This window comes from Bactrocera tryoni, chromosome 3 (assembly GCF_016617805.1).
Source record: "Bactrocera tryoni isolate S06 chromosome 3, CSIRO_BtryS06_freeze2, whole genome shotgun sequence".
Taxonomy (NCBI): Eukaryota; Metazoa; Arthropoda; class Insecta; order Diptera; family Tephritidae; genus Bactrocera; species Bactrocera tryoni.
Genome location: NC_052501.1, coordinates 60881808 through 60905236, shown reverse-complemented (window position 1 = coordinate 60905236; position 23429 = coordinate 60881808). Strand labels below are relative to the sequence as shown.

At 34.0% G+C, this 23429-nt stretch overlaps 3 protein-coding genes across 10 annotated transcripts in view; 1 reads left to right on the top strand and 2 right to left on the bottom strand.

Annotated features, from left to right (window-relative positions):
- Positions 1-1035: 1035 nt before the first annotated feature.
- LOC120771582 lies at positions 1036-5442 on the bottom strand. Of its 2 annotated transcripts, none has more exons than XM_040099654.1 (4): positions 5052-5442; positions 3459-3561; positions 2624-3400; positions 1036-2556 (listed from the first exon to the last, which is right to left on the bottom strand). In XM_040099654.1, the coding sequence occupies exons 1-4, from the start codon at positions 5175-5177 to the stop codon at positions 2009-2011; spliced, it is 1554 nt and encodes a 517-aa protein (XP_039955588.1). In that variant the 5' UTR covers positions 5178-5442; the 3' UTR covers positions 1036-2008. The 2 variants fall into 2 exon arrangements, with proteins under 2 accessions (XP_039955588.1, XP_039955589.1); XM_040099655.1 differs by lacking the exon at positions 5052-5442 and adding an exon at positions 3682-3971.
- A 533-nt stretch (positions 5443-5975) lies between these two features.
- Positions 5976-12147, bottom strand: LOC120771767 (E3 ubiquitin-protein ligase SHPRH-like). Its single transcript, XM_040099953.1, has 12 exons — positions 10794-12147; positions 10315-10730; positions 10055-10250; positions 9872-9974; positions 9236-9806; positions 8781-8976; positions 8488-8720; positions 7315-7467; positions 7113-7231; positions 6784-7042; positions 6564-6724; positions 5976-6505 (listed from the first exon to the last, which is right to left on the bottom strand). The coding sequence occupies exons 1-12, from the start codon at positions 12145-12147 to the stop codon at positions 6304-6306; spliced, it is 3963 nt and encodes a 1320-aa protein (XP_039955887.1). The 3' UTR covers positions 5976-6303.
- Positions 12148-14525: 2378 nt separating this feature from the next.
- Positions 14526-23429, top strand: part of LOC120772518 (bcl-2-related ovarian killer protein) — a 45404-nt gene continuing 36500 nt past the window's right edge. The window contains exons 1-3 of one of the 7 annotated variants that reach the window (XM_040101167.1): positions 14527-14898; positions 15231-15406; positions 18426-18993. The gene's annotated coding sequence lies outside the window, so the exon portion shown is untranslated. The other 6 variants (XM_040101173.1, XM_040101171.1, XM_040101166.1 and 3 more) reach the window with 6 other exon arrangements.

Here is a 23429-nt window from a genome sequence, read left to right as displayed (position 1 = left end):
GAAAGCATCAATACTGCTAATCGCTGCTGCTGTGAGAAAACTGCCGATCTTGGTACGTAGTCCCCTCACATTCTGATAGTGGATGTGCAAGATTGTTTGAATTTCCCTTATCGTTGAACGAGCGAAAATTCTTATTGACTAATTTCGGGACGCCATTAACGTATTTTATTGTCTTAAAGGAATCGCCATTCTTCACCAGAGAATCCGAAGGTTCTTGAGGTGCGTCAACTGAGCTGGAGTGAGATCTGATTTAAATATGATTTGGATGTTTCGTCAACAGGTTCCGGTGGTTTAGACTTTAATATAGCACGAGCAACAGATGGGGAAGTTGTTTCAACTAGCAGCGGGCGATTACGGCCAACAGTTGGGCGACCTAGTCGTCGGAGTTTCAATTCATCCAAACTGACAAGCAAATCGATTGGCAAGATGGACTGGACGGTAGCTCTGATATATTCATAAGTATTTGAGATACGCGTCGTTTTGTGAGCCTCTAAAAGTGAACTCTTCGATTTTTACTATGTCTGAATTTATTGAACAAAGAAGTGCGATAATGCACCATCTCATACTGCATTGGCTATTCGTGATCATTTCGCCACATTTTCAACTAATATTGTGCCGAAACCACCGCATTCGCCTTCCTTTTACCTTCGTGTAACTTCTGGCTATTCAGCAAATTTACATTACCACTCCGAGGATAAAAAAAACCTGAATCGAAGAAGGTTGCGATGACCTTCACGACGGAGTTTTTTTCAAATGCTATGATGACCGGAAAATTCGTTGGCATTAGTGTATTGCAGCGGGAGGGAATTACTTTGAAGGAGATGAAACGGACAAAATTCATTTGATCACAGTAGTGTGTATAGTAGATTCAGAGACTGTGAAGCTGTTACATCATACTTATTTTTGTACGTACTATTCCTCAAGTGATTTACGAAGTCGATAAAAAATGTAGATTGGCAAACTATGGCATTTTATTGTTATCTTGAGCGAGCAGAGCCGCGGGTTCAGTCTAGTTAGTAATAAATTTTATGCAAATTTTATGATTTTTCATCAATTTATTTTTTATTTTCGGAAAAAATTAGACAATGATTACAATGTGCGGATTACACGCTCATTTGAAAAAAAATCAATATGTATCCGATACTGGAATTTTAGCAATACACCAACATGTCAGGATTTTTTTGCATTTCATTTTAAAATACGTCGCACTTCGAGAATATCTATAAATCAATGCATGTGTAAGATATATACAAATCTGATTAGTATAAGATATTCAAATGTAGTTTACATATTTTTTATATTTACAATTTATAAATTTTTTACAACATGCGTGTGAGTTTTTATAATACAGAATCTATTTTTTATTACTAACCATGCAAAAAAGTGCCGAAATGATGGTGTGCATTTAAACCAGTTAAGAAGTAGTATTGCACACATATTGAATTTTGTCGCTCATCGTGTTGACATTTACTTACTAGATTAATTAATATTTTATATATAATTTGTTGTGTTCTACCGCCATTGTTATTGCTTATTTTGGTGGTGCTTTGATATATAGGAAAGTGCTGCATCATTCAGTCGTGCACGACTGAAATTTATATTTTCTTATACAGATAAATTTCAACGACTATTATATATGACAAAGAGAATTTTCTTTGCACATGCGCCAAATTAAAATTGTATAAACTAGAAATCTTAAAACTAAGTTCCCGTTAACAACCGATTGTTTTATTACTTAATTGAGTTGAGTAATTCATATTGTCGATTAGGGGCATAGATGTAAGCAAATGGAACTATAAGACGCACTCTACAAATAGCTAACGCCCAAATTCCTTTAGCCATGTGACCATGCTTTTCGATCAACCACTCTTAATCGTTTAAGCGTAAATTCATAAGCAGCACAGAAAACTTACTACTGCTTAGGTCTGTAAACCGAGTCTTTTTTATTTCCTTTTCATTTGCTTTATCCTAACTACATACATGCCAATCAATTGTTAGCCACACTTTTCTACCTCTGCATATTTGTAAGTGCCGATGCAACGATTAATATCTCATTGAGGTATTGGAAAATGATTGGCTCTTGTATGGCATATGGTTGTAACATTTTAAAATCACGCAGACAACTGATCATATGGCGAATTTGTTGTCTGCAGACTGGTTCACGCACACGCATTGTCGGAATGGTGAAATCTTTTACTTTGCGCGATGTCAATTCGCTATTTACAATGTTCATTGTTTGGTGGGAAGCCAGTTCTGCTGCTACGCGCGATGCTGCATACCGGCTAAGCGTTTGACTATCTTCACTATCGTCCACCTCTATATCGTCTGCTGATTCATCTGCTGAATCAGTGGTGGAATCAGTTTCTGCATTGCCACTTGATGGCAACGAATTGCTGATAGAGGGATGCTTAGGTTTTCGCTTACGACGTATGGCTTTACCCGGATCGGCGACCAATGAAAGGTATTTCGGTATGGAATTTTGAAAATCTGATGCATTAAATATCGTTAGATCATCGTGATGCCCAACAAAAGCTTCAGAAATGTATGAGATTATGCCTATGGGAAAAAAATTTAATAGATTTTAAATTATTGCAGTTATTACGGAAATATCTTTAATACTCACCAGTTGGTGTAATGCTGAAAATAAATTTGTAATTGCTACAATCATTTGGCATTAGACGTGGCATATCTGTCTCAACACATTCAATCAGCGACTGCACATGTGACAAAGTCGAACGGAAGGCAAAAGGCAAATTTTTATGTCGGTCATAATATTTTTTGCTCTCAGGCCAACGCACAAACAAACGTAAATAACGAGCCAATTTAACTACCGTGCGAGCAAATATTTGCTGCACTTCTGTTTCGCTCAGCTCAAAGTATTCGGCTAGTAGTGAGAATTCTTCATTTTGGCGCATCTTCTTCAAGGTCAAATAGCAATCGGTTGTTGTTATATTAGCAGTGGTGCAAATTATATTCTTCAGTAGCGATAAACGATTAGCCAAAACACCCAAATGCACATAAGGATTCTTCTCTATCAACTCAAGCGTTACACTACGTATTGAACGTTTGGGAAATTCACGTTTTATAACAATAGTTGGACGTCGCACTTGAAGTGTGGTGCCTTGTGATGTGACAGCATTAAATGTGTTTCCCGTGGGCGTAATCGTCGTCCCAATTCCACCATTTATGCTGCTAGAAGAAGCCACTCCGCTTGCTTGTATAATTGTACCAGACGGTAATGGGCTGATTGTAGCGCCGATCTGTTGCTTTTTGGTTGGAGTAGTGGTAATGGTTGTACCACCAGGGCCACCTATGGTCTGTTGCCATTGAAAGCTGGTTAACGGTGTGCCAGCGCTGGCTATTGTTTGCAGTGAATATTTTGTTGATTTAAAAGGAGGTTCTATAAATAAAGCAGAATTATGAGCAATATTTTAAACTATTAAGTAACACGTACTTACCAATAGATGATGTGTTGCTGCGTTTCATTATGGCAGGCTTTATAGTAGCAGGTATTTTATTGATAATTAAATTTGACCCAGCTTCCAATTTTAATATAGGTTTCTATGAAACGAAATTAAATAAGTTAGCAATGAAATAAAACAAATAGTCATTAACAAAAGCACTTTTTGAACTCTAAGCTCGTCAAGCTACGAAATTTATATCTAATATTACTTAACATACACAGACTTTTTATATTTTGAACAAATAACTCATGTTATCTGCTGTCCCAAACAATTTCCACATTTTTGCTGCTGTGGCCTTGCTATTGACAAAAGGGCGCCATCAAGAAGTTATACACTTTCTAAGCAATTCTTTGTGCTTTCAACCATAAGATATCACTCTTAACAATAATAATAACAATGTTTAATAGTCACCTAAACAATGCAAAATTATTTTTAAAAAGTTTTTATCACAAACATTAAAATCACTACAAATTCGAAGAAAATAAAATGCAGCGCGTTGTTCACGAAATTTGTGAATTAGATCTTATGCTCTAATGTATCTCTCTCTCTTTTCAATGGAAAAAGAAAAAAGTATAATACAACGTGGAGATCTCCGTTAGTGCTGCCATATTTTTTTAGGTTTAACGAATTGAGCAAGCTAAAAACAAAAACATTTCAACTACTGAAAAAGTAGTAACAAAAATATTTCTTTAATTTTTTATGCAAAAATTGGTTTATAAAGCTCTTAAAAAAAGTAACTATTTCACACACAAGACCTTCGAATTCAGTTTCAAATTATTAAGAGTTTTTCACTTAAATTTTGTTGTTTTATATCCATGCACACTTGACTAAATTGTATATATGTATGTATATACATATATTAGTCAAAATTGGGGAATCCTACTATACACCGCCTAAATAATAAAGTTATTGTTTTTTAACAATTATAGCGCAATTAATTAAGAAGTCTCTAGTCACTATTTGAGACATTTTGAAGTCTCAATTTGTGACAAGTTACTATTCACAACAAAGTCATATATATTTTTTTATTGGTAATCGTGCTTTTTGACTATGTTATAAGAAAGTTAATATTTGTTATCGACATGTTTATTTCCATTTAAGTTTATATACATCTTTAAATGACGAAATGTAACAGCCGATTTGACCTGTACTAAAACCGTCTCAAGTCAAAAATTGTTTCCATTTTAAAATTTCAATTTTAAAGAATTGTGAATGCATCACAGTACAGATTATACAGTCCGGTATAAAACCAAATATTAAATACATGAAAGAGACAATTCATGCAAATCATATCAACCCTGGCGAAAAAATTGTGAGGTATCAAAGTTCCAAACCGAATGCAGCGAATTTTATTAAGGGCTTCGCTGGTTTATCTATTTAAAAATAGCAACTTTTTATACAAATTTGCTAAATCACGAAATCTTTTTTTAGAAGCTTTCTAAAATAGAAAAACACTAAAAGTTACAAAATTTTGAATGCGCAACCACTTTCATATAATAAAAACCTTTGCAGTAAGCACCACGCATTGACATACACACATTCATAAGCACATTCTATTCTGCATTTTTTGATTGGAAATTAACAAACCTTTGCAATTTGTTGTTGCTGTTGAGGCTGCAATTTGCTCTTTATTAATATCGCTGGAGTTGGTGCGCCGGAAGCGGTAGTTCCACTACTCCCAGGCTTGCGATATTTCACTACGGTCAATGCCATTTTATAATTTGTTTGCGTCTGTGTAATTTTTACTGCAATACTTTAGAGGAGCATCACAAAGCGCTACGTTTGCGCCAAAATTATATACATATGTATCCGAACTAAGATTCGTCTAGTTATTCCATACAGTTAATTCAACTTTCATTACGACTGAGTATATTTTGCTGAATTCACAACATTTTTGCACAAATTTTCATTGAGAAATTAAATCGAATTAGGTCTTCACGGTTCTTTGCTTTTAAGTATCGTCACACAAATTACGAAGCTTGCAAATACAAATATCAGTGTGGTGAGCTTTCTTTGTATTGGCTTACTTGGGTTGCCCCATTGTGAGTTCATGGTTACTTAAGAAATAATTCGTTAATCATAAATTCGTTACATTTTTTTCTATTTTAAAAATCAATAAACCAAATAATATAAAATAATAGAACAAAAGTAATACAAAATAATATAAAATAATAAATCAAAATAATAATATAAAGTTACAAAAAAAAACTAAAAAATACGAATAATAAATAAAAATAATAATTATACAATTAAATAAAAACAAAGAAAAAATTAAAATCTAACTTAAATAATGATAATATAAAATAACAAATATATAAAATAAAAAATGGGAAAAGTTATCAGTCCAGAGTCTTATCTTTCTTTTTTTACCTCAGCAAAAAATTTTTCTGCAAACTTTTTATATATATAAGTATATAGATGTATATAAATAAATATATATTTTTTATATCTTTTATTGATAGAAAAATAATGCATATTCTATGCATACATACAAAAGAAATACTGAATAACTTTATGAGGCAGTTAATGGAAATATTTGTATTTATTTGCAGCGAACTTCACTATTTTTTCTGTACGCGGATTTCGTACATCGTAGAAATTGAAATCGTATATCTAATGGGATGTGTTTTGACATGTACATATGTATGTACATATATGTAGGCAAGATTTGAATTTTATAGACATATTTCAAACTCAATTTAAAAGTTGATTTAAGACTAAATTCCAAGTGGCCTTTTTCGAAAACGAATTTTTTAAATTAAGTATTTGAAGAGGTATTGTTGTATCGTACAAATTTGTGTTGGCAAACTGCCGGTTGTCAATGGAATGTTCTCCATATTTAGGTGACATCTATTGGGTCCCTTGCATTTGGTATATACTCCTCGCTAACATCATTTTCTAAATGAAACAGATTCCGTAAGCTCTCCACTGACATTTGCTTAAATTCCCAATTCGCTTGCGTTTGTTTGCCAGCATTCACGACATTGAATATATTCTCCTCAATCGTATTACAAACAATAAAACGATGTACCGTTGTTGATCTACATATAACAAAGAATAATAATTCCATTTTCTCAATATCAAAACGCAAGTAACTACCTAGTCTGTCCGAAACGATGCACGCGTCCAATGGCTTGCGCTTCCTCGCCGGGATTTAGTATGGGTTCGACAAGAAAAACATGTGTAGCCTCTATTAGGTTTAAGCCATTGCATCCTCTGTGCAAAGGCATCAGCAAACAAGTGACGCCCAATTGTGGGTTCTGAAGGAAATATTGTCTGAATTATAAAAAAAAATAATACATAAATATGTACTAACTACCTTAAATTCCTCAATTGTGCGCGGCGTCAAGTTAAACCGGTGACGTATGCCATTTTGTGTTAAAGCCATTGCGATTGGATGCAAAATTTCGGCCCATTGTGAGAATACTAAAATTTTTAAAGGCTGTACGTCTTTAGAGTGATCTCGTTGCAGCTTTAAAATCAAGCGCACAATATAGGTAATTTTGGATGAATAGTCGCCGATGACTTGTATATTTGTGTCCGCAGAGATTGTGGACGTGCGTGTGACGTAATAAATCCTAATAAAGTAAATGTAAGTATATAGTAAAATAATCGGATAAAAAAATATATACATAGGTTTTCTTTTACTTTTCTGAATTTTGTTGATTGCGGCAAATCGGACAGCATAGTTTCTGATGCGTATTATATTGACGTATTGTTCGTAAACATAAGAGACATATATTGTGTCCGCACTCCAATACAGCGTACTGAAATTTTAAATTACAATTTTGTTTTAATATGTAAATGTCATGAAAAAGTTGGGTTTTGTGTAAAATACAAATTAACATACCCGACTTTCATCTTCTGATTGACAAATAGGGCATGGTCCAGTGTCAGCATCAGCCTCCAAATGTGTTATGTACTTGAGGCGCGCAAGCTTCATAGCAAATTGTCGCTGTGCATTGTACAGGTTCATTTGCTGCTCTAAAAAGGTGTCGTCCAGCTACGGTAAAAATAAGATTTTAAAAAGAATATTTATTCTAAATATGTTTTTGCTATTGATTTGTATAAATAACAATCCGACAAGAAAATTAAAACACAAAAAATCAGGAAAGAGATAATCTCAAAAACTCAAAATTAATAAAAACGTTGGTTATAATTTCAATGAAAATATTAAAAAAAAACAAGAATAATTTTAACTAGGGTTGTTGAAGCTATAATAACCTTCACAAATATAATGTTGCCTATGAAATAACTTGATTTTAATCGCTTGATAGCTTGTACAGCATCTATATGTTATAGTGGTTCGATCAGAAAAATTTGTTCGGAAATTATACATATGTATAATGTACAAATGTAATTTGAATGACAGCTTTATCCGAGGTCGGATATCGGACCGGTACCGATAAGGGAAAAGCTTTTTTGGGAGAAGAAAACGTTTGCGAATTTTCAACTCGATATCTCAAAACGTGAGAGACTAGTTCGTGTATATACAGGCAGACAGAGGGGTATGGTCATATCGTCTCGGCTGGTCACGCTGATCATTTTTATATATAAGTACTTGATAGTCTCCGACGTTACCTTGTGGGTGTTACAAACTTCGTAGTCAACTTTATATACCCTATATAGGGTATAATTACAGGTAACAGAAAACGCATTTATCTTTCATAGATGTGCTTAAAAAATATAACAGTAATTACGGTAAAATTTTAAAACACAAAAACGCTAGGTTGCTATAATTTCACTTAAAATATTAAAAAACCAAAGTCATAACAACAAAAAATTAAAAGTCATAAAGGAAAATAAAAGCTATCACTCAAGCTCTTAAAATGCATTAAAGGGAATGGATAACCTCAAATACATGAAAAAATCATAACCTCAATAACTTAAATTATATGAAATTATATTATGTACGTAATATAAAAATGTAAACAACATAAAATATAATGTATTTGTGTAAATCATAAAATCGGAGATTCATAAAATCTTCAGAAAGGAAATAAAGTAAAATTAAAGTATTAACCTCATAATCAAGCAATTTGAAATGTGTCTTCTCCTCCTCATTTTCTGCCAGAGAAATTCTCATTTTACACATATCCAATTCATCATAAGCCTTTACGGTGTATTCAATTTCGATCCAGTATTTAATGAGCTTCTTACAAAGCTGCTGACGACATTCAATGGCTTCCCAATGTCTGTCCATTTGTTGCAAGAAACTTATGAAAGGACCTTTCGTGCGCAAAAAGCCAAATAATACTGTGAGGAGTAGAAAATTATTAAAAACACTCTCACGATTTTAGTACACTAAATACTAACTTTTAATAAGTGCTACTTCAAAAGAGGGATTTTCCAAACCCTCCGTCATGTTGGTGTCTTCATCAACGACCTTATTGAATAATAGACATTCGTAATCATTAAGAGCGTTGCGAATTTGGCAAAGTTTACACAGCTTAAGTTTCGACTTCTTGGATTTTAACTTCGTTTTGTTCTTTTCACGATCCTTTTTATCGTCCTGCATTTATAATATTTATTAAAAATAAAAATATATTGGCATTAATCAAGAATGATATAAACAGGGATTGCAAAAACTCCCACAATAGTCGGTGCTACGGGACCGGAATTTACCAGATTTGTTATTATTTTTTTTTAGAGCATATGTGTGAAAAATGCATTAATATTATGAACGAAGTACAAGTTCGTTTCATTTATAGCGTTTATCATAATCCTGTCTTTCTTCCTTGGTATTTATAGTTTCAAAATCTTTTACTTACAAGTATTTCATTGAGATGACAGTCGTAGACGCTGCGTATAAATTTAGTCATATCACGCCAAATGGCTGGTGTATTTTTCGAGCGCACGGTTACGTTCATTGTGTAAAATTTCAAATTTTCAAACTCCTCATTCAAATGCGTTCGCGCGACCTCCACTTTTTGATACCACATTACTAGTATGTACAACATACCCGATATGCTTTGTAATTGTTCTAATTTCGGGCTGCCACCAAAAGCGGTTGCAAATTCATCACGAAACCGATTCAACAACGCGATTGCAAACGCGTCGTTAACCTCGCTAATTTTTTCGGCTAGCATATTAGTAAATTCTAATAGTGGTACATCGAAGTTCGCCTCCAACCGTTTAAGCGTGTCTTCTGCATTGCTGCAATTCGTACGCATCGTTGTCATTGTATTCGCATATGGTTCCAGATATTTCCACTCTAAGGCGTTGCAATCCTCCTCATATTTCGACAGCACGTCGGCTGACAATTGCTTGACATTGGCAGGTGAGATGTAACAAGCTTGCTGTATATTATGCAATGCGTGAATTTGCAGCAAACTGTCTACACTGCATGATAAAAACAAAAATAATATTTACGGAGGTGAAACTAAAATGTATTTAATATAACATACGAAATGTTGATGTCTTTGTAATCGCGCGCTAAACGCAACACCATTTCATAGTGTTTAATTGACTGCTCATAATCTCCTCTTATAAAATAAATTGCGGCCATGCCTAGATTAAAAAAAAAATAAACAAAACCAAAATGAGAAAAAAATTTACAATTGTGTTTCATTGTAGAATTACACATTTACCGTTGTATGACGAAGCCATGGTGCGCAATTCGGATTTACACTCAAACTCATTAGTGTATTTGAGATGCGCATGCAAGTCCTTTGGCTGTAGAAATTGTTTCTGTTGCACGTTTGACGTGCCTTTGTGTTGCCCACTGCCCGTGTTTACAACTGGTATGATACATGACTGACGTATCTTCAACAAGGGCTGCAGAATCTGTCAAAGTACAAAACAAAGAAAAAATAATAAAACAATAGTTGTTTAAATCCAGCATACGCACAATTTTCATTATTATCGGCGATATCTTTAATATGCCTTCAGCACTGCCCAAATGCTTTCGAAGTACATGTTGGAAACTACTCTCACATAGCGCGTGCTGTTCAGTATAAAATAATTTCTCCAAGTTGCTCAACCTTATGCGATGGACCTCCTCAGATTGTGGTGGAATTTGCAGTTCTGCATCGACCTTAGATTTACATGTGCGCCACATGCAACGTTGCAAAACATCAACAAGTGTCAATTCTGCTTTGTCACGATCATCTACAGCATTTTGATGCATAACGAAATCATCTACTAATACTTTCCAACCGGTTGGCGGCGTTAAGGGTTCTGTGAAACCGATGAATTCCAATAAACCACACAAATCATCAATGCTCCGTTGTATGGGAGTGCCAGTAATGGCCCAGCGGTTTATAGCTGCATGTTGGAATTAATAGTGTTCAATAAATGCAAATAATTTAAAATTTTTTTTTATTTTACCTGGCAGTTGTTTTACCATAGCTGCTACATTCGATGCATTTGATTCTACCATTTGTGCTTCATCAAGGCATACCCGCCACCACTCGATCATAAGTAATGGTGACAAGCGACGCATTGAGCGTTGCTCATTTCGTGTTACACGATCGGAAACATAAGCGCTGGTGTGATATATCTCACGGCGCAACACATGGTAATCGGTTAGTACCACATCGTAGGTGGCCAACTCTTTTGGACTAATCCAATTGGCTGCCACTTGTTCATTGTAATCGAAAACTTTAAGAGTTGGTGTAACATGTCTATTTATTTCAGAAAACCATTGCGCTTTTATTGTATAAGGTGTCACAATGAATGTGGTTGCAGCTTTTAGCAACGAGTTTTGCGTTGTTATGTACCAACAGTTAGGACATATATATGAATCATTGTTGGCGTTAACATCGAAACCACCGACACATTTTGCATGTTGTTGAAATTTACATCGTTTACATGTACGTAATTCAGTCATTGTTTTCCTTGTGCAAATACAAAATAAATTTGTAGAACGGCGTTTACGTTTTTTCTCCGGCTCATCATTGCATAAGTTCTCTAATGGTGTAACATCTGATAATTGGCGTTGATGTAATACTAAAAGTGCCAACATCTCTACTGTTTTTCCCAAACCCATTTCATCTGCAAGTATGCCACCAGCTGGTATCTTAATTGGTGCTGGTTCAGACTCTTGAATATGCCAACTTAATAAATGCTTATATACCGTCGTTTCGCCGTCGCGTGCCTCCAGTTGGGTATAGTAATTTGGAAAAATTGTGATATTCATTTCCCGTTCTAATAGCCAATGAACTGTACGAGCCTGGTAATCGCATAATGTGGGCCGAAAGCAATCTGGTAGAATTGGCAGTTTTTGATTATTACTACTTAATTCAAAATGTTTTTGAAATAAAGTATCATAAAGCGCCGTAGTGACATATTCTTGTATCAAATTACGTTTAGAACCTGCGGCATCATTTTCTTCGTTAAAACTTTCTATGTCTTTTGTCTGTCCTATGGGCGTTTTGTAATTTTTAAATATATTTGACAGAATGTACTGGTCTTCTAATGAAGGCACAGCTCTATTAATATTATAAGTAACAGCAAGGAAGTTTTCCGCCTTAATTTCATCTATACATTTATCAATTGTTATTACATGATGCACATTTGTATTTAATTTTGCAAGCAAGTCCGTTGGAAATGGAAACAACTTAGTCCATTTTTTGTCATCCCATTCAAAACTATTCGATGTAGTCATATAGTTCTCTATCGACTGCTGAGTTGCGCTGTTGTCCTCCACTGCTATTTTACATAAAATAATTTTCTTATGCATTTCGATATTTACTTAAGTTTATTAAATTTATTCTGTTGAGTATGCGGTTTATTTTTGTACTAAAATTATGAGGCAGTTATTTCACAATATCTGTATATTTTGTCTTCAAGCATTAACTTATTATCTATGATTATTTATCACTTATTGGGCAGTTAAATTTAATTTCGTTTGTATCTCACTTCCACAATACCACAACAGTATTTAAATTGTCGCAAATTTTGCGCACAATTTTTTTGTTTATATTTAGTTCTGTTTGTTTCGTTCGTTTCAGCATCAAACAGCTGTTACAGTGTTGATATTCTGTTGTTGTCGCGTTGCCAACAATTACTAATTTAGATACAAATGTTCAGAAGAAGGTTAAATTTAAAGGTAGGTTATACATATACAAAATATACCGTTTTGGTCTGATATCTTACCTAAAATGAAATTGTTCTTGGTGACAATTATAAGTTTTAAACTAACTTAAGGTTAAGTACAAAGATACTTAAAAATTTCATAAGCCTGCAAGAGACATGACTGCAAAGATACCCTGCCAAGGCAATTGGATTACATATCGAAATCTATATAATATAATAGGGGTATTCGCTTGCTCTTGCAAAACCCTTGCACGGTGCAAGAATTGCATATATTTCATCTTGGTGCACCGGCACAACAACAAATACAATATGTCAGACCAAAACGCATGTATATTTGCGTGCAATGTCACTCAAAAATATAATTGTAACCCTGTTTTAGCTCCTCATTTTACATAAAGACATATTACGTCGTTAAATTGAGGAAGGTAAGTTTTAAATAGATTTTATTATTTCTATTTAAATTTTAAAGATTTGTTACAGTTTTTTTTTCTTAAAAATGTATGCAGAAGGTGCGCCAATTCTCAATAGCCATGCTTAGTAGTCATTCACAACAAATTGACCGAATTAGCCATTCATATGTATATCACTAGATTCTGCAATGGGTGCTCTCGTGCTCTTGTATATTTCGGTATAGTATTTTTGCAACCTGCAATCTTGCAAGAGCAAGAGAATACCCCTATTAAAAGCTTGATTAAATCAATTATCTTTTTATCCTTTTATTCAAGGTGTAGAAAACTCCGTATATTTTTTCGGCAAGAGGGCAGCTCAACCAAATGGAACCGAGATTTAAAAATTAATTTAAAATTAGATTGAATTTTCTATCCTGCAAGCAACCGATTGGTTAAGCCCCGTTTAATTACCTAACAGTTCTACCAGAAATTATGTTAAAGTTATGAGTGGCACGCTTTAGGTTATTCGTGTTGATTTGAAAATATACCGGTAATTACTCTTGAGATTATTGAATTTGCTCTAAATACTTTATTGAAGTTTTATTATGAAGAAATATGGCTGCTTCAAAAAGTCTGGTTAGCAGTGTCAGTTAAGTTCTGGTTAATTTTACCAAGATCCTACTTTCGGTAAAGCCCTTTTTTTAACAAAAACTGAACTGATAGTTGCCTACTAACCAGACAATGAAAAATAGCCCTAAATTTCGTATATGAGCGCGGTCCAATAAAAACATACTATGTACATAAGTATGTATACTCACCGAACGATGTCGCCATTATCACATAAGAAATTTGTTATCGTGTAATACGTGTCTACATGTATTTTGATAGCGTATGAAAGTGGGATTGCATATCTTCTCTGCCGACGCCAGCCTTCAAAAATTGGTTTCATTAGTTTCAACATGATCAACAAGTCGGTTTTTGATGAACTCTCTTGATTTCCAAACATGGTAACCACGATTTCGTAATGGTGTATTCAAGGTGTGTGAAATAGCAGTAGGCAAAAGATCGCGTGGATCATATCCTGAATGAAGTATTGTGCATGAGAATCCTGTCCGTATGATGGGTGCAAGCGAATCCTTGAAGCTCATTCGAAATATGGAATGATCTCGTATGAGGTTTAGCGAATATGATGAATTGTGCATGGAGTCTGCAATATGACGGTATTTGTTGAGGATTTTCCCGCCGCTAAAAAACAAACAGTCGAAACAGCGTACTTCACTCGACGAACCTGTTTTGAACTACTTAAATACTGTTTTACCAGCCGGAAAGGTGATATTCACCGTTCTATGTCACTCTCAAAATCAGATCTTTATCAAATATCTGTAGAAGGTAAAAATTAACACTCCACAAAGCCGAACACTGACTGGTTCAACCCGATTTAAAGAAGTTGGAGCACCGCTGGGTCAATTGTACCGAACTAAAAGAAAACTCTGTTAAGAAACAATCGCAAATCGTTTTACTTCTGTAGATTAAGTATTTATTGCATCAACTTCGTATATTTTCATTTATTGCTGCACATGTTTCACTGGCAAACAAAGGCATTTTCTTTATGAGCAACTATTTACACTTATATCCACTAGCACTTCCAAGTTTGCAACTCATTAATCGCTAAGGTCTCCATTGCCATTCCAGCCATCGGCAGCTAAGTACGAAATCGTTCAACAAACGCTCGTCGCCGAACGCTCTGAAGTTTTCATTGAACCGCCAAAGTGCGCGGACGTTTCATACTCGTATAACGCGCGTCGTGGTCGGTTGGCCGTTCGGTTGGAGTGTGCGCAGCAAAGTACCTATGGAAGCCGTAAATCAGTTTTGAAATTTTCTCCTGTTAAAATAAAAAAAATATTTACCGTTGTTTATATGTTGTCGCTAAATATTATTGGAAGCACGTGTGAAAATCGAATTAATGATAAACTTTGCCTCATTTCGCTGTACGAATTTTATTTGGTGTGAGTGTTGAGTACCGAGTGTTTTGTTTTTGTGTACTAAAAACTATATATGTATAATATATGGGAAATGAATAAATGAACCGCACCGTTAATTCAAATGAAGTGTAAAAGAAACAAATTGTGATTATTTGGTTGTAAATAATTATTTTGAATTATTTTTCCTACACATATGTACATATATACATATGTATGTATGTACATACGTATGTGTGTTTAATTTACTCTTTAAATGTTAAAAGTTAATTTTATAATATTTTACAATCAAAGCCAACGGTATTTATCTATTTATTTGGTTCATAACCATTGTTCGTATTTCAAATGGCGGCAATTAGCATTCAGCCAAGTATCAATGTCACCTGCATTATGCGCCAGCGTAAACCGTTAGATAAACGAAATTATATGTAATACCCCGTGAAACATGTTCCGCCCGCATATAAAACTATTCATTAATTGTGAACGTTTAAAGTAATGGACGCAAGTGGGTGTTAATACATACATACATACAAAGGTATATCTCCTAGCAAGTGATTCATTATATAAAATTGGTCGGTATACTTCAAAAGCGGGCTAGGTTTGGTTAAACACAAAATTCGTTAACTCTAGGGGGGTGGTCCGTTAAGTTAGTTTAAAAAGGAAAAATGAAAGTTTGAATAAATTACGAATTATTTTGCAATATAGTTTCATTTTAACTCAACATATGTACATGACGCAACGACGCTCTGAATTCTTAACTCATCTGAAATCTAACGATGACATATTCATTCCTCTCAAAGTCAGCATTCGTCCTGGCTTCTTCTTTGAATATTGGAAACCAATAACTATCGTACGGAGCCACACATGCTGAATAGCAAAATTCGATGTGGCTGTGATGAGCGCGTGCGTTGTCAGAGGAGCACTTTTTTTCCTCACCAAAGAGATAAAACCATGTGGCCTTTTCAAGTATTCAATGTAGATCACACTTTGTAAATCCCTCAAGACGGTGGTTATTATCTCTCCGGCCGATAGAATAGTTTTTATCTTCTTGGGCAAAGGTTTACTAGGTTCGTCATAAATCTTTTATGGTATGTACCATGCCTTTGGTCTTTTGGTGCGTACCATTTGATCCCGGTTTCCTTGATTAAATAGTTTCAAACACAGCTAGAAGTGGTATCACTGTCAGGCTTGTCGCTCATTACACTATGGAACATTTTCGGGATTATTGTCTGGGGGGTGAGAAATTCCAAGTCAGGGTGATGGAATCTTGATATTTTTTCGTAACATTTTGGCAAAAACGTAGTTTAACATAACTCGATATGTCTCAACACATAAAAAAAGGGGAAATTTCAGTACTGATTTTGTTCAAACATCGAGATGTACTACAACCAAATGTTATAGTGAACGAAAATTGGGTACCAAATATAGTGTGTAAAAGCTGCTACAACCGTCTAATGGATTGGAAAAATAGAAGACGTGAAAGTATGCCATTCGGTATCCCTATGACTTGGACTAATCCTGGCGAAGGTCACAATCCATTGAATTGCTATGCATGTGCGAATAAAGGAGCCGCAAAAAGGATAAGAAAAAAAATTTAAAAGGTCATAAAAAAAAACTGACACATACGAATGCCAAACCCTTTGAGGGTTTTACTATACTGACCTAGTACCATCACCCTGACTTGGAATTTCTCACCCCCCAGATTAGCTGTTGTACTGTGTTATGGGCAAGCCCTGCATTTATTGCTTGAACAGCTATCTCTTAGCGCACTGAAATTCTGACAGTAGCCGTCTACGAGTATGTGCTACCCGATAGTAAATTTCTTTAGGCAGCTTTTTAACAAAAGCTTAAATCGTGACGGAAAGAGAGTCGATAATATTATAGTAATAATAATCCAATAAGAAATTATTGCATTTATATTTATATTTATTTTGCTAATCGCAATACATCCTGGCATTATGTATTCAAAGTATTTCAGGGGTGTTCGTCCGACACTAAATGCGTATAAAACATGTACATATGTATATACATACATAAACAGAAAAAATCAATATCGAACAACTGTTTCATTGATTAAGTAATATGCCGGAAGGAAAATGCTCATCTGGGTATTTTTTGGAAATACAGTTTCGAGAAAAAAAAAACATAGTTACTATATGTATGTATATAAAATAAATGATATAGATACGTATGTATACTGGTAGATCCGGCTACTCGTTGCTATTCAATATAATGAAAATATTATTGCGAACAAAGGCGATAACCTTATTGCTGGTATAGGAATCCAAGGGATTTTGCTTGAGGTTTAATTTAAAATATGATGGATACAAACATTTGTCAATGGAAAAAATAATAAATTCGCAAAATCTAAACCGAAATTTGATATTTTTGGCTTTGAGACTGATTTATAGACATGTGGTAGGCTTAAACATTTACAAACTTTATTTATGAATTGTTTTTAGTTTTAAAAAGATTGAAATATAAACTATGCTATATCTCAAGTTAGATCAAACTGAATACAGTATACCAAATTTTACTTAATCGGTTCACTAGTTTAAGAGTTTACCCCGGACCTGCAAATGCCACTAAAACTTGTAATAATAATAATTAAAAAATTTTTTAATTGAAAATTAAATTGTGGTCTAACAGTTTGTATATATAGACCAAGAAAGATAATTTTTGAAGACTAAAAAAATAATAGTATTATGAAAACCATTGGAAATGAAAGAAAATTTAACAAACCTTAAGGGAAAAATAATTTACGGGCGATCTTCGGGCGGGAAAAGGAGGCAGAGGGGCGTGGTGAAATTTTTAAGGGTTCATAATGGTTTATCGACTTCCGGCAAAACTAAGAGTCCTATGGAAAAAATGTATATGGTAATAAAAAGATATATAACTTTTATATGGAGACTTTTTTCATATAACTTCAGGATTTAAGTGAAAAATTGAAATAACCAAGTTTTTGGATTTTTGTATTTTTATCTAATAGAAATTTTTTTCTTTCACTAAATTTGGTGTACTTTCTTAAGTCCCAACCCCACTGTTTTTTATTTAAAATATTTAATTATCCTCCATATATTGACATTATATCAAATAAAAACTCAAATTTCAAGTCAAAATATCAATTTTTCAGTAGGCTTTATGTTTTTGGAATCCATTTCTACAGACTAAAGTACCAAATAGTCCAATCATTTAAGCTTAAATTAGGTATACCCTACCATTTGTAGGTTTTGAGACAACTTTAGGGTGCAATATACAAGTATTTACAGTCATATAAATGGGTATGTATATCGAATTCCGAGTGAACTTACTATAATGACTGGACTAAAATATGTTGGCGTTGCAATTTTTTTAACTGCAACTGTAAACGACAATATTGCCGTGAATATCTAACCAACGTGCCCAGCATTTTTAATTAAAAACTGATTGTTACTTAAATTTTTTATTTATCAACACACTTATTCAAAACACATAAATATACATACACATATACATACATATATATCGCAATGTTATGTCAGCACACTCTTACAATAAAGCCAATTCGCTCCCAGATTAACCGACAAGGTGACTAATACCGCCGGCGAACGTAAGACGCAACAAAAAACGTTGCAGTGGAATTAACAATAAATAAAATTATATCGAAAAAAGGGCGCAGAATTCATTGCCTTCTGTTGTGTGCATAATTAATTAATACAACATTTACAATAACATTAATAATAACAACAACAACAGCAATAATAAAATAATAATAATAATAACAAAGCATATCATGCCTTGTGCTATCACCGGCTGATAGCCGTCGTGCATATGTGTATGCAGATAAGGGTATTTTGTGTTTGCGTATATGTGTGGAGTAATAAAAAGCCGATTTTAGTTATCATATCAACGATAAATTAAACAAGTAAATATCGGCAATAATAAAGAATTAACTGGAACTCATGCGTTCTCCGATATATTTTTATTCACAACAATAACAATAACAGCTAGTCTTCGCAATTGCATGGTTTGTTGTGGGTGGCAGCAGCGAGTGGCTTTACAATAAACCAGTGAGTGTGCAGCTAGCTAGTGCTTTTAGAGCAGAGTGAATTTCGGTGCCGCATTTGGTGGTGGAATTATTTGGTAAGCCTTTTCTACATACATACATATATGTATAAAGAATGCAGTATTAGAGTAAAGATATCGATATTTATTTAGATTTTTTAACAAAGGAAGATACTTATTTTTACGGGGCAATATAACTTTATATTGCTTTTGCTAAATCTCGCTAAAGTAGGAGCATAGCGAGAGTTACCTTTTATATTTCGGGCTTAGAGAACAAAAACAAATATTAATCATCGAAAATCTTTTTATTGTTTTTTTTTCAAAATATTCTTAATTAAAATCTATACACCTTTGCATTCACTTTGACTGAGGTATCTTCAAAACATGTGTTCTGAACGCCTCTTCAGGTGCCGAAAAGCCTTGACCTCTTAGTATATATTTTACGTACGAGAATAAAAGTCAGGACTAAATGATAGATGACTCATCAAATCGATGTTTTGAGTGCTCAGTTGTTTCAGTCGATATATGAGAGCTCGCATTGTCGTTCTTAAAGCACAAACTAACCACTCAAAATTTACCACTCAAAATTTACTGTTCTGCGTTGTTCTAGTGGTATAGTAGTGACATGTTCAGTTTTGCAGAAATGACAGGCAACTTGAAAGTGCTTTGTGCCTGAAAAACTTTTTTGGGCTTCGGTTCATCTAAACACATTCATATAGTCGACTGACGTTTACTTTGGAGCTCATACGCGTAAATCCACGATTCATCACCTGTCACGACATGTGCACGCGTTTCGAAGGACCGTTATCGTATCTTTGCGTACTTTGCGCACGCAGCGTCAATAGTTTCCGGAACAACAACTGATTTTGAAAGACCTTCAAGGTATACATACATACGTCTTGGTGTTTTGGTTTTTGGTTCTTTACGGAGCCTCATTGACAAAAATTTAATTAAGTTCATCCATGCATTGTTGTTCAGTTGCGTGTAAATGCTGCAGTTGACAGTTGACGAAATTCAGGAGGTTTTCACGTTTAGCAATTGGAAAAGAGAAATGGTCAAATTGTAATCCTATCAAAAACTATGTAAACGGAGGAATTTGTTGCCCGCGTTCAAGGCCACTAATAAAAAGTGTTAACGTTTTTTTAATTATCTATGGAAAATTATTTATTAATTGAGACCTAACAAGCTTAAATACCTTTACTAAGTATTGAAAGTTCAAAAGTCAATTATTTAATTATACGATAAAAAGATTTAAATAGTGTCTCTAAAAAATGTCGGGTGTTTTAATCTAAAAGCCTAAAATTATTATTTTGTCCGCTCTGGCTATAATGGGAAACTAAAATGTTGAGGTCTAGCCTATTTGCCGATTTGAAAATATGGTTGCTGAGGCTTTTACAGGGGGAAGTTTTAGGCATCGTGCAGTGAAGAAGCGAGAAAGGTCGCTAAGATAGGCATTTACTTTTAAACACATGTTATGGATTTCAGTGCCCGACTCAATGCTATAGCAGTCCGATATCGTCTTGGAGGCAAAAGGACGTGTACAAAATTCAATTTAAATTGATATCTCAAAAACTGAGGGATAAATCGATTCATACTGTTCATGTAATAAAAAATTAAAAATATGGAGATGGGTGGCCAGTCAATATCTTCTTGAAATATGACGTCCACGGACATTTGTTGCAGAAGTTGAATAGTTAGATATATACAAAGTGTGGCTTGGTTAAACTACCATCAAGACCTTAAGTAATTGCGGGAATAATTATTTAAAATCCTTTCGTATCGGCTTGCCTTGGCTGCTTTTGTGCTAAGGTCGATTTAAAAGGCCTACTTTTCGTGAAAAAATCCTATTTTATGGATCTATGTATAATAGATTTTCTGTTCTAAAAATATGTACATTTTTTTTATTCACGCGTAGAACGCTTTAAGTTAAAACAAGTCAACGGTTATTTCCAATGTATAGCATCATTATTTTAGCGCTTTGTTTTGCCGTTAAAGCCATAAAAACAGTATAAATAGCATCGAATATTACTAAAAAGCAATAAATTTTTATATCTTGTTAGTTTAGAAAAAAAAAATATACATTATTTAAGATTCTATTGTACTGGGTTTTACAATAGCGATGATATGATTTCTAAGTGTCGTTTCGGTCATTTCGGTCATTTTTAACATTTCATGATACGTAACGTTTACAATTTCATCTTGGATAGATATACGCAAGAGCAACGTTTACAAATTATTCAATTTTATTGTCAAAATAATCGTTCCCCAATTGCAACTTTTCGTACGCGTTTGCCATTTTATGGCCGTAATAATCGTCCAACTGTGCTCACTACAATTTCTTTACATGTTCAAGTGTCAATAAGGCAAAGAACCGCTCGAAGTAATGAAGAAATTGCCGAAGACCACAATTTTTCGATTCCAAGACGTTTTCTTGAATTGGGACTGTCTCAAACCATTTTATGGGGGCGTTACTGTCAATGGTCGAATTGGAAGAAGTTGATCTTGACAGCAAGAAGGGGCTACGTGCCACACAACACGTACAACAACCGAATTGTTGCGAGAAAATTTTGGACTTTCAAGATTTGATTCAAGAAATTGTGATATTGAATGGCCTCCAAGAAGTAGTGATTTAACACCATTAGACTACTTCTTGTGATGTAATTTGAAAGCATTGGTCTTTAGTAATAAAACAGTATATTTTCAAGCGTTAGACCTAATATTGAACGTGCTATTCATGTCATTCGACATAATTTAGTGGAAAAGGTACTCCTGCAAAAGAAGTCGTGGAGGTCATTTGAATGATGTTATATTCAGAATATAATTGTATCGATTGCACTTCACACCAAATAAAAAAATTGAATTTCCTTAACAATTGGCGTGTTTTTTTTATAATCCTATCACTCTTATTTGAAAACCCTGTAATTGTAAATTTGTTAATTAATAAGAAGATTGCAATCAATATGAGTTTCAGCATGTGATTATGCATTTTCTGGACTGTGAACCTACATAAGTATGTCAGAAGGAAGTGGTATAGAATATAATCTAAAGGAATTAGTATTTTCGAATCGCCAAACTTTGGAGAGTACAAACAAAGAACTGGCCTAGACGATTAATGGTTGTCAATTCAATTGGATAGTTTTGTTATTGCTTCAAATTATAAAGTTTCTGTTAACAGAGAAGGGATAATTAACAAAGCTTAAATAAAAGCAAATGAGTAGGGTTCCAGTTAAAAGCAGAAGAAATTGTATATCGAAAATTTTTATTTTTCTTTATAATATTATTTCGGTTAGCCAAAGTCTAATACAACAAGTTACATGCCAGTACAATTTCTGAAAAGCTTTGTTAGAAGTCTGAATAGTAGAAAATAAACTGAAATTTTACTAGTATTCCAAGCATTTAAATAAATTGTAAAATAGTAAATATTCATTGAAAGTCACGAAAGTTATTTCCAGACGTGTTAAAAAGCACATCAAGTCAAATACTTACATAATATGTGGTACATGAGTACATACATATATACATATGTTTTTATATCTTGATTTAAGCTTAAATGGCGCCACGAGCTTGAAAGAATAAATACATATTTACTAACAAAACAGAGTGCACATGTTAATTATAACTGTGAAATAATTCAAATAGTCGACACATTAAGTAATTACAGATATGTGTAATGTCTTTTAATCACGATCTATAAATGTCTGTACCTACATAAGTATGTATGTATATACGTAGTCATTATGCCAATTGATTTATTTATGCACGATTGATATTCACATAATAATTTAATAAAAAAAATCATACATGTTTGTATACATACATACATACATACATATGTATATACATATACTCATAAAGCAATTGTTCGCTCATTTACGCACCATACTCGTAAAACTAATAAGCATTAGACTGGTCGATTGTTCTATAAAGAACTTTGAATATGGATACAATTGCATCAATAGTAACTTTGATCAAAAATATATCTTTTTGCAACAATAAAATATATACTACACAAAAAAGTTTGGGTGAATTTCTCCTAGATATCTGGCAGTGAACGAGGGCAAGACGTAATATCTCCTGTCATCAAACAAACAGTCGTCGCACTCGCGACTTGGCACTCACGTCACTGTTGACGGTCATAACTTTGAAGTTGTAGATAATTTTGTCTATCTTGGAACCAGCGTAAACACCACCAACAGGTGCTACTTCGGACTGAGTAGGCAATTGAGAAGTAAAGTCCTCTCTCGACGAACAAAAACCAAACTCTAATAATTCCCGTCCTGCTATATGGTGCAGAGGCTTGGACGATGACAACAAATGATGAGTTGACGTTGCGAGTTTTCGAGAGAAAAGTTCTGCGGAAGATTTACGGTCCTTTGCGCGTTGGCCACGGCGAATATCGCATTCGATGGAACGATGATACATATATGAGATATACATATGACGACATTGACATAGTTCAGCGAATTAAAAGACAGCGGCTACGCTGGCTATGTTATGTTGTCCGAATGGACGAA

Excerpts from the sequence above, each read along its gene's own strand:
- LOC120771582 (XM_040099654.1), bottom strand. The coding sequence starts at position 5,177 with ATGGCATTGACCGTAGTGAAATATCGCAAGCCTGGGAGTAGTGGAACT. Across the intron at positions 3,562-5,051 it reads AGCAACAACAAATTGCAAAG|AAACCTATATTAAAATTGGA; the intron begins GTTTGTTAATTT and ends TTCGTTTCATAG. Across the intron at positions 3,401-3,458 it reads CAGCAACACATCATCTATTG|AACCTCCTTTTAAATCAACA; the intron begins GTAAGTACGTGT and ends CTTTATTTATAG.
- LOC120771767 (XM_040099953.1), bottom strand. The coding sequence starts at position 12,147 with ATGCATAAGAAAATTATTTTATGTAAAATAGCAGTGGAGGACAACAGC. Across the intron at positions 8,977-9,235 it reads GTCATCTCAATGAAATACTT|GACGATAAAAAGGATCGTGA; the intron begins GTAAGTAAAAGA and ends TTATAAATGCAG. Across the intron at positions 6,506-6,563 it reads CATCGTTTCGGACAGACTAG|ATCAACAACGGTACATCGTT; the intron begins GTAGTTACTTGC and ends TGTTATATGTAG.